Raw genomic sequence first — 12020 nt, forward strand, 5'->3', positions numbered from 1 at the left:
GAGGATGCGTGTCAACAAAGGAAGCTCGGAACAAACAAACGAAGTTATTACTCGTGAAACCTTAGCTGACACTTGGCGGTGGCTGACGGGAATGAGCGTAAAAGCATTTCCCATTTACTATCGTTACCATCAGCCACCGCGCCGACGTCCGCTTAGTTTGCGCGAGTAATACACGAACTAGTGATGACAGAAACGATATACAGCGAGTACACAGCTCCCGATACACACGATTAAAATCAAGAAATCCAAGTATGATGAATAAATACGTACCTCTTATTTGTTGCAGATGCAATGCAAAACACACACACACCTTCTATACACACGAGCAATAGCACTTGGATTATGTATCATATTTCGCGTATCTCGAAAACGGCCCTAACGATTTGGATGAAATTTTGTATTCAGACTGGTTTTTGCATTTTGAGTTCACCTACATAGTTCCATTCTTTCGTAAAGTCAATTTTGCAATATATATATCCTACATAGTTCCATTCGTAAAAACTCTATTTCACATGTTTTTATAACGCCATCTCGTAAAACTTTATTAGTACGCATTGAATGTAGTTAAGGTTTTGGTTTTTATGTTTATCTGTATATAGGTGTCCTTCCTTACAGCACGCGATTTTACACAAAAGAATTTTTTAAATAAAAACGCGAATTTCGCGTTTCTTGGGAACGGCTTTAACAGTTTGGATAAAATTTTATATTTAGATACGTATTTTGATTTTTAAGTTTATCTTTAAACAAAAGCTTTTTAATTAATAATTTCAAGTTCCAGTTTTCGAATGTTATCGTGTTCAGATTCGTATCAAATTTTAGTGAAGTAATGTCGATGTATACGATTGAATCCTACTGTTTAGAAGTATGTCGTCTTCTCGCGTAAATAGTAGTGACAGCGGCAAGTTCTCAGACAAATTAAAAGCAAAATACCTATGCTTTGTATTTAGAAGAAATGAAAGTCAAGCTAAATTTTCTGTGTGGGAGGGCTGTCAGCAGTGTTATGAATTACAAGGGTGATGTGGACTTGGAAAGACATCTTAGCACAGAAAAACATAGGATGATATGAGCCAAACCACGTCCGCCTCACTGCTAGATTTTGTTACTATAAAACAGACGTCTGCAGTTACATACGTTCAAGCCACATAACCAAACTGGCATACCACGTAATTTTGAACCACCTTTTGCACAAATCGACTCCTCTTTCCTGGCACACTGAAATAAAACAATAGATGCAATCAAATCAAACGTGACCTTTCATCAATTAAGGCATTACACGTATAAATCGAGACTCACACTTGTAACGTCTTATGCATGTTTACTCATAAATAAACTATTTCTGGCATATCTTATCATGACACAGTTCGATTCTAACCCCATTGACAATTTCAGACATGTCCTGCCAGCTGTGAGTAAGATGAAGAACTTTTTGCATTCCGTAAGAATCGTGCCATCGCAGACTAGAATGAATCGTGAAAGAATTGTGAACGAACCTCGGATTCCTTCACAGCCGTGGTTCATGAGGACACATCTGGACCGATCCACGATTTCTACCATCATAAGACTCCACTTCAATCATGCCTCTTTCCCACACCGGATCAACGTTTACAGTTCACCAGCATGTGAGTGTGATCTTGAGTCGGATGCTGATGTCAACCACATCTTATTTATGTGCCCCAAATTTGACCGTGAACGGTTGGTCTTTCTGAAGACATTGCTGAGTAAGGCCTACCATCTTCCTCAATCAGCTTCTTCTCTTTCGTGTACTAAAGACGTTCGTCTATATAAAGTGATAGTTAATTTCATCAAGAGTAGGCTACTGGTTACAATCTGTAGGTTTTAATGGTGTACGTAAATTATAAATAGGTCTTGCTGGTGAAGATATTTCAGAATTGGTGTGAATTGTAAGCCAAGACATTTTTAATTATTTTCCAATTCAATTCAATTTTTAAAACATTATGTACAAAACCGTAACAGTTAAGCTTTTTATTCTTGTAAATAAGCATTTCTGTATTTGTTTATTCAATTATGTGTACATTGTCACTATGTGTTGCCGATGGCTAAATTGAGTACACACTCAAAGGCCAAATAAACAAAACAAAAAAAGTTCAAAGGAGCAAAGGAGGAGAAAGGTGTTGACAGAAATGAAGCTGTGGCAGCAGATCGTCAACCGTGCCTGGATAACTCAGTCGGTAAAGGCCAGAGACAGAGCTTTAATCTATCACGGAGGTTCACAACATCACACTCACTGCTGCAAAGTGAAGGCAACAAGTGAAGAGATTTAAATGTTTAGTGAACTTGACAAAGAAGCAGTAGTGTCATGGCTCAACGAAGGTACAAATGGAGACATTGGGACTGCCCCAGTTTAATTCTCACACCATTACAAAGATGAGTAATAAAGATATTAGTACAGGTTGCGATGAAAACAGCTATAATCGCTAAAACTGAACTAAGCTCCGGGTACCGACGGAATCCCTATCAGATTCCAAACCGAATTTCGCCCATTTGACCATAATATTCCGTAGACCGTGCTGATCGCCCGCATCTCGTGATCGTGCGGTAGCGTTCTCGCTTCCCACGCCCGGGTTCCCGGGTTCGATTCCCGGCGGGGTCAGGGATTTTCTCTGCCTCGTGATGGCTTGGTGTTGTGTGATGTCCTTAGGTTAGTTAGGTTTAAGTAGTTCTAAGTTCTATGGGACTGATGACCATAGATGTTAAGTCCCATAGTGCTCAGAGCCATTTGAACCGTGCTGATCTAGCGGGTAGAGTGCTTGACTCCAGCCCTGTTGATACTGGGTATGAACGGGATTTTTTCCTCGTTCCAGTCCCCCCAGGATGGTCCCAGGTATACTCAACCTGCTATCAAATGAGTACCGGGGATCTTTCCGAGGGGTATAAAGTGGCCAGAGTTATGCACTCGCCATCCTCCCGCTCCTAGCGCCGCAGCGAAGAAAGGCTGCGCTTTTCTGTAGTCAGACCATTAGCCCGGCCACGGGCTTGCACCTCTACCTTTTATACCATAGATCTCTCGAAACATTAATTTATGCCTAGAATTTGTAAGAAAGCACAAAATACACCTGTCCACATGAATGGTAGCAGAGACGATCTACAAAACCACCGCCAAGTTCTTTGACATAGATCTGTTGTAGAATCTTAGAACATATTCTGAGCTGAATACAACGAGCCCCTCAAAGTCTACCAGAATAGATTACAAAGACTTAGCTCATACAAAACCGAACTCGCATAAAATCCTGAAAGTCATTGATCAAACCAGTCACATAGGTACAGTACTTCTAGACTTCCCAAAAGCATATTATTGAGTATTATACCAACGCCTACTGAGAAAAGTAAGGGCTCGTTGGGGCACCAAACGAAATTTGTGACTGGATTGAGGATTTCTCGGTAGGGATGTGTAATGTTATATTGGACGGAGAGCCATCGACAGATGTAGAATATCTTTAGGTGTTCCCCAACGAAGTGTATTGAGATCCTACTGCTCGTGTTGTTTATTAATGACATGGTAGACTATGTTAACAACAATCTCAAACTTTTCGCAGTTATCTACAGCAACATGAAAAAACATGCAAAATGTATTTTATCTTATTGCCATTTCAGAGTGCTTTAAAGATTATTAGCTTGGTTCAAATATTCAGGAATGTGAAATTTAGAGCTTTTTTTAAAAAAAAAAGAAAAAAAAGTATCTGGTATTCTTTACATGTAGTATAAATGGGTAACAATTGCTACGTTACAATTCAACTCTCAAAAAAAATACACGAGTGAAAGATATCGCGGGAATATAAAAATATGACATATATAGTAATCAGATAAGTCTATAAGAGTTCAAGATGATATTAGATTCGCTTGAAAATATACAACAGCGCTATTGTAAGCAATTTTAGTCAATCATGCATACTCACGTTACTATGTAACTCGTATTAGACTATCTTCCAAACGCCGTGAATTCACTCAGATAAGTATTCTGAAGTCTTCATATTTTAACTATAGACTGATCTCATAATATTTACCTCAAGGATTATAAAGTGATCTTCTTAAATGCTAAAACATGTACTTGTACAAACTACAATCAATTTTGGCGCCGATTTATACCGTTGGTCAAACTGTTCACGAAACAGCTGAACGCCGATAGAAAATGGCCGTCAAAATTAATGGTGGTGTATTATATGCAAATTGTTTAAATGCTTCAGAAAGCCGAAACGGTTGTCGTTCAATGTAAATGAAGTTAAACAATCGTTGTCGTCATGCGACAGCTTCGTACTTTAAGCCTTTTTTTTATTTCCAACAAGCTAACTGCAGTGATCTCTGATTAGTAGTCTCTTGGCTAAATGCCCGAGCGGACATGGACATAAACGTTCAACAGTTTTTTAATTGTTTTTTTCTTCTGAAAATCAACACTGTATACAGAGAAGGTTTGGTAAATTTTTAGTTTTATGATATTTTAACTATACTGTTTCGCATTATGTTGAGTGATGCTATAGAACTGCTGATTATTGCTGTAAACAGTTCCTGTCAATCATTGGCCGATAGCAGCCGAAGTGTTTTCCCCCACTCCCCTTGATTAATGTAAATAATGTGTGTTTGTAGATCTATGTATTGTGAATACTATCGAAAACTTTGAAGTACAACTGTAGACCACTGCTATTTATGAGAATTTCATACGATGAAAAAGTGTATGTGGTGTTTAAAGTTTATACGAAAACTAAAACAACCTAGTTAGTCACAAATATGAATAAACTCACTCATCAGATTATTGACATTACGGTTCTCGCCCACTTAGTGAAGCATTTACCCATGTTTCCGGAGATTAAGGAATATCAGAACACATTTCGCCCGTGAAAACATTTATAAGTTGTGTCACCATGTCGAACGTATTCCGTAATTAAAGTAATTACTTTCTGTTGCAGCTGTCCAAAGAGATCCTAGTGGCAAGAGGCTTCATTTTATGGAAACGATCTTTAAAATCTTGATCATAATGTACAGCAAATTATCACAATTCGGATATTTACACCAGTGTACTTTTCTGTGACATTACTGTATCAAGTTGATGTCAAAGAAACACCAAGTATTACTCATCAGTATAAAATGTACGTTTGTGCAGCAACAACATCACGAACTCGTGCAAGAGGAAAATTACAAGAGATTTATTGAAATTAATAAATTATATAAATAAAATTAGAATGAAAGGAAAAAGTACTTTAGACAGTGACGATGAGTGAGAAACATGGCATCACCTGTCATTTTAAGACATGAAAGGGCCGTAGCTTCATCTGTCAGCTTTTCAAGATCAAGAGGGCAAAGTGAGCAGGCAGATGATGATGATATTCAAATATCATTGGCACCTTATGTACAGAACTACCTGGCACAGAGCAGTCAAAAACTTGACTGTTGTGGGGCATGTTTGCCAGTGCCATTTGAAAGAGCAGCAAAACAGTCATGGTGGGATCCTCGCTTTGACTCTGAAATACTTGAGGGGCAGTACCGATCAAGTTCCTTTCCACAAGTGCGCCTAAGATTCCAGTACGTATTTTTATCCATAGAGTTTGATTTTTGTTGTAATCAATTGGTTCTTATGAAGTATAAATTACATAGTGAATTATTACCTGCAGTTACTAAAATGTATCCAAATTTATCGGATTTTGCAAAATATTAGCCTCTCTTTCAAAATGCATGCCCCTCAGTAAATAATTAATTGACTCCTGTACTAAATGAACTGTATATTTTGTTTCAGATATGCTCTTGTGTATATCCTTGCTGTATCGTTTTCATGGTTTGTATACTTCATTGTGACTGGTGCAACTGGCAGAATACAACACTGGATTCCTGTGTCTGCTGTCTTTGCTGTACTATTAATTATAATAGGCCTGATTTTAGCTGTAACATACAGAAGTTTTTACAGAACTTATGCATTTCCCATTTCCATATTTGTGGCTGTCATTATTTGCATCTTACTACTCGTGTTTATTATTCTGAATTCCTCAAATAGCAAGGCAAGTAGTATCACCCCTGTAGGACAATTTTCTCTTTGTATTGAAATATTGCTTATTATATACACTGTGATACAGCTACCTCTCTATGTGTGTGTAGCCATTGGTAGCATTTTTTCAATATTATTTGAATGCTTGATTGCTACATTGTACTTTAAAGAAGATTATGGTGTGAATACAAACACTGGTGTTGTAGTTCGGACGTTACTGCATATTGTTGTGCATTTAATCGGCATTCATGTTCTCATAATGACTAATGCTAGAATGCGTGGAACTTTCATGAAAGTGGGCCAGTCATTATTAGTTAGAAGACAGCTCGAAATGGAGAAACAGTTGAAGGAGAAGATGATACACTCAGTGATGCCACCCAAGGTTGCGGACTGGCTAATGTCGGAAACTGGTGGTGCCCAGGAAGATGAATATGAAGATAGTGAATCATTACAGAAACCAACACATGGCAAGAATCATGCTAGTGGTGGAAATGATATTCGTTCTCTGTTCCGTCCTTTCAATATGAACCGAATGGAAAATGTCAGTATACTATTTGCTGACATTGTAGGTTTTACACGAATGAGCTCCAATAAGAGTGCCGAAGAACTTGTTGGCATATTGAATGACTTATTTGAACGATTTGATGATCTCAGTGCTAAGCATGGCTGTGAGAAGATTTCAACATTGGGTGACTGCTACTACTGTGTTGCTGGTTGTCCTGAGCCTAAACTTGATCATGCAAAGGCCTGTATAGAAATGGGGCTTGATATGATTGTTACAATCAAACAGTTTGATGCAGAAACAAATGAAGGTATGTGTGCTTCCAGATATTCAACTATATTGTTTCTTGTAACTCTTCATTATCTTATTTACATTCTTCATAGTTACTAGATTATACTAAAAGGCATGCATTGCTTGATGCTGAATTTTATAGTTGTTAATTAAAATCTTTGATGCATGATAGAAGTAGAGCTTGTTTTTTCTTTCCTACACTGTGTGTCTAAGTAACACGAATGATAATTTTATAGCAATTAATCACAAGATCTTCATAATTTTATGCTTGTTTGTGAGTGTTTGTCAGTCTTTTCACTATATCAGCCATAAAAAGTTATTGCTCCATTGTTCTATTACAATGAACTGCATTTTCTCTTGACTTTTTGCTTGTTTCATTGAAGTTAACAATGTAATTTTGTTCTCAGCTTCTAGTTTAAAGAATTTCTCCTGTGGCAATGTATAGTAACAAAATAGGTTATGAAGCACGTATTTTGTTGATATGCCTCAGTTGTGCATACAATTTATAAAATTGTTGAAGATGAAGCTATGGTATTCAATTATTACAGCTGAGTATTTAAAACCAAAATTTAAAGAAAATAAAAAAAATGAATTGTGTACTGAAAGAATATAATTGACTGTGATAGAACATTTTCTGTCAATAGGCTTGCAGTGTTTCTTCTCTATATGCAATAACAAAAAGAAAAAAAATCTATCAGTAGTCTCATTTGTTTGATCATCTCGGAAGATCTGTTTATTGTGACAGCTGCTGACCATTTAACATATTTAGGAACCAGATGTATTTGCTTTATTTTTTTACATCATCAGAGTTTTTAACAGTCCAAATTTTGATTTATAGTGTTAATAGTATCTAAGTATTTTAAGTAGAGTAAAAACAGTTCTGTGTGACAGGCATGAAAATGATTGATATAGTTTTGTTGTCATTGCCATCCCATTCAGCCTTAATTCCATAAGTTTTTATATAAGCAATTCTAGAAAAGAAGTTTATGACCATCCCTAAAAATGTGAAGTTTCTTTGCATTGTGTAGTGCAGTTTCTCAAGTCTCATACTGTACAGTATAAAGTAGACAAAGTGTTATGTAAAAAGAAAAAGTAGAAAAGGCTATTAGAAAGCACAAGAAATCACACTTTTTGTATAGAAGTGCCAGATTTCTTGCAGTGGCTTGGGAAGGGCATTTCATGGAGGACCAACAGAAACATTTCAGCATATAGGGTGAAACTATAGTTTTATTTTTTTATATTGCGAATATTTTACAATTCAGTCGATCTTCAGGGAGGTAGTTGAATGGCTGTGGTTGACAAGTCAGAAGTGGTAATGAATAAGCATTTACCCCTTACATTAAAAATCGATCTTACACTTGTCATAAATTCAGAACTGTATTATCTCCAGTTGATTCAGGTGAAGTCTCCATAATCTTTTATATTCCGCCTTGGGGTGTAATTTCAATTATAGAACCTTGTTATAGATTGACAGTGGACTATTTTCTTCTCTATGAGATGAGTAGTTTCTTTTCAACCTTCCCACCTTTAATAAACTTATAAATTTCTGTGGGCTTTTGCATACAACACAGGAAAGTGGGTTAGTATGAAGTATTCACTAGTGGCAGATCATTATCTTTTTAAACATACCATAAGTATCTCCAACACACTTAGCCAAATGTACTTACACTCTTTGTCAATCGGTGACATTATAAGTAAAATTGCACACTTCCAATGTCTCCCTGTCCTCTTTACCTAACCATTCCCCTCCCCCAACATCCTCATCAACTTCACCCTTCTCTTTCCTTTGTGCCTTCTCACCCTCATGGTTTCACTTCCTCCTCCTCTCACTGCCTCCCACTCTCCCACCCTCCATCCTTCCTGTCCTCCCTCCCTCCCACCTTACACCTCTCCTTCCTGTCATCCCTCCCTCCTACCCTAAACCCTACCCTCCTACACTACATCCCACCCACCCAACCTCCCTTGTCCTTGCCCTCCCTCCCTCACCCCTTCCAATTTCCTCCCTCTCTCAACCCCTTCCTCATTCCTCCCTCCCTTCCACCTGCCCTCTCTCATTCACTTGCCTGCCTCCCCCCACTCTTGTTCTCACTCCTCCCTCACTCCCTGCCCTCACTCCTTCCCTCTTGGCCCCACTCCTTCCCTCTTGGCCCCACTCCTTCCCTCTTGCCCCCACTCCTTCCCTCTTGCCCCCACTCCTTCCCTCTTGCCCCCACTCCTTCCCTCTTGCCCCCACTCCTTCCCTCTTGACCCCCACTCCTTCCCTCTTGACCCCCACTCCTTCCCTCTTGACCCCCACTCCGTCCCTCTTGCCCAACACTCCTTCCCTCTTGCCCAACACTCCTTCCCTCTTGCCCAACACTCCTTCCCTCTTGCCCCCCACTCCTGCCCCCCCCGCCCACTTCTGTCCCCCCCTCTGCCCACTTCTGTCCCCCCCTCTGCCCACTTCTGTCCCCCCCTCTGCCCACTTCTGTCCCCCCCTCTGCCCACTTCTGTCCCCCCCTCTGCCCACTTCTGTCCCCCCCTCTGCCCACTTCTGTCCCCCCCTCTGCCCACTTCTGTCCCCCCCTCTGCCCACTTCTGTCCCCCCCTCTGCCCACTTCTGTCCCCCCCCTCTGCCCACTTCTGTCCCCCCCCTCTGCCCACTTCTGTGTCCCCCCCTCTGCCCACTTCTGTGTCCCCCCCTCTGCCCACTTCTGTCCCCCCCCTCTGCCCACTTCTGTCCCCCCCCTCTGCCCACTTCTGTCCCCCCCCTCTGCCCACTTCTGTCCCCCCCCTCTGCCCACTTCTGTCCCCCCCCTCTGCCCACTTCTGTCCCCCCCTCTGCCCACTTCTGTCCCCCCCTCTGCCCACTTCTGTCACCCCCTCTGCCCACTTGTGTCACCCCCTCTGCCCACTTGTGTCACCCCCTCTGCCCACTTGTGTCACCCCCTCTGCCCACTTGTGTCACCCCCTCTGCCCACTTGTGTCACCCCCTCTGCCCACTTGTGTCACCCCCTCTGCCCACTTGTGTCACCCCCTCTGCCCACTTGTGTCACCCCCTCTGCCCACTTGTGTCACCCCCTCTGCCCACTTGTGTCACCCCCTCTGCCCACTTGTGTCACCCCCTCTGCCCACTTGTGTCACCCCCTCTGCCCACTTGTGTCACCCCCTCTGCCCACTTGTGTCACCCCCTCTGCCCACTTGTGTCACCCCCTCTGCCCACTTGTGTCACCCCCTCTGCCCACTTGTGTCACCCCCTCTGCCCACTTGTGTCACCCCCTCTGCCCACTTGTGTCACCCCCTCTGCCCACTTCTGTCACCCCCTCTGCCCACTTCTGTCACCCCCTCTGCCCACTTCTGTCACCCCCCTCTGCCCACTTCTGTCACCCCCTCTGCCCACTTCTGTCACCCCCCTCTGCCCACTTCTGTCACCCCCTCTGCCCACTTCTGTCACCCCCTCTGCCCACTTCTGTCACCCCCTCTGCCCACTTCTGTCACCCCCCTCTGCCCACTTCTGTCCCCCCTCTGCCCACTTCTGTCACCCCCCCTGCCCACTTCTGTCACCCCCCCCTGCCCACTTCTGTCACCCCCCCTGCCCACTTCTGTCACCCCCCCCTGCCCACTTCTGTCACCCCCCCTGCCCACTTCTGTCACCCCCCCTGCCCACTTCTGTCACCCCCCCTGCCCACTTCTGTCCACCCCCCGCTGCCCACTTCTGTCCACCCCCTCTGCCCACTTCTGTCCCCCTCGATGCCCATTTCTCTCCCCCCTCTGCCCACTTCCTTCCCCCCTGCGCCCTTCTTCTCCCCTAGGCCCTTCTTCCCCCCTGCACTCCTGCACACTTTGTCTGTCTGCACTCCCTGCTCCTCTGCACATTTTGCCCCTCAGCACTTATCCATCGCCTACTACCTTTCTTATTTCACCTGTGGTTTCTTCTCTTTCCCCTGCCTGTGCTCTCACTTGTTTCGGTCCTTTCTTTTCTACCGCCTCTTTCGATATCGGGTTGGTAATGTGCTATCTGATTTGTACGTGCAGGCGAATGGTGTTCCTCAGGGAAGCGTTTTAAGTGGCACCCTCTTTGCTGTCGCCATTAACAGTATCACGTCCACTATCCGGAGTCCTGCCAAGTGCTCCTTGTTTGTGGACGATTTTGCTGTTTTCTGTTCTTCCTCCAGTCTTGTCACTGCTAGTTGGCAGCTGCAGCTTACGATAAAGCGGTAAGAGGCATGGACTGCGAAGACGGGTTTTACTTTTTCTGCAGACAAATGTGTGTGTGTGTTCATTTTAATCGTTCTTGACGTCCTTTTACCTCTCCTGAATTGTGTCTGAGGGACACCATTCTTCCTTTCAGAGACACTGTGAGGTTCCTGGGCCTCACTTTTGATTCAAAGTTGTCGTGGTTGCCGCACCTGAAAGACCTCAATGTGCGGGCCCTGAAGGCACTGAATATTTTGAAGTGTCTAAGCCATCGGTCCTGGGGAGCAGATCATGCGCGTCTGCTGCAGTTTTATAGGGCTTTTGTCCGGTCGCGTCTTGACTATGGATGCACCGTGTATGGGTCAGCGAGGCCTTCGTATCTGAAGATTCTTGATGCAGTACACCATGAGAGTATCAGGCTGGCCACTGGTGCATTCCGTACCAGTCCCATCCCCAGCCTGTGTGCTGAGGCAGGGGAACCGCCGCTCGCCATCCGGCGGAAACTCCTCATGGTGCGACGGGTGTGTCAATTCCTTGCCTCTCCTACCTCCCCTGCGTACCCTACCGTTGCCTGACTGCCAGTGGAACGTCTCTTTTTTCCAGTCGTCCCAGGGCAAAGAGACCATTTGGGATTCATGCCAAACAATTGCTACAGTCCCTTGGTGTGGAGCATGTGGCACCCAAACTCCAGGGTTTTACCTGCCTGCCTCCCTGGTTGCTCCAGAGGCCCAGCGTTCTTTTAGACTTGTCAGAGTACCGGAGGAGCTGCACTCCTGCATTTGTTTTTACCTCATTTTACGATATTTTAATCCAGCATCCCGACCATGTCCCAGTATTTACGGATGGCCCTAAACAGGGGGACTCTGTTGGTTGTGCTGTTGTTTTACCTGATCGAGTCGTCAAGTTACGGCTTCCTGCGGCGTTTACCATCTTTGATGCCGAATTGTTTGCAATCTTGCGGGCATTGGAGTAGATGAGATGTGTTCCGAGTCTTAAGTTTCTCTTCTGATCTGACTCCCTGAGTGCCCTTCAGACCATGCAACACTTGTACCCAGTGGATAC

General features: G+C 43.2%; 1 protein-coding gene across 2 annotated transcripts in view; it reads left to right on the forward strand.

The window, feature by feature from the left end:
• Positions 1–4167: 4167 nt before the first annotated feature.
• The window catches only part of LOC126475092 (adenylate cyclase type 9), a 194015-nt gene continuing 186162 nt past the window's right edge, over positions 4168–12020 (forward strand). The window contains exons 1-3 of one of the 2 annotated variants that reach the window (XM_050102664.1): positions 4168–4424; positions 4920–5532; positions 5744–6801. In XM_050102664.1, coding sequence (XP_049958621.1) covers positions 5237–5532; positions 5744–6801 — 1354 coding nt within the window. In that variant the 5' untranslated portion in view covers positions 4168–4424; positions 4920–5236. Of the gene's footprint in view, positions 4425–4567; positions 4686–4919; positions 5533–5743; positions 6802–12020 lie in introns of those variants that run through there. The other variant, XM_050102665.1, reaches the window with a different exon arrangement.

The sequence above is a fragment of the Schistocerca serialis genome, chromosome 4, assembly GCF_023864345.2.
Source record: "Schistocerca serialis cubense isolate TAMUIC-IGC-003099 chromosome 4, iqSchSeri2.2, whole genome shotgun sequence".
Lineage (NCBI taxonomy): Eukaryota > Metazoa > Arthropoda > Insecta > Orthoptera > Acrididae > Schistocerca > Schistocerca serialis.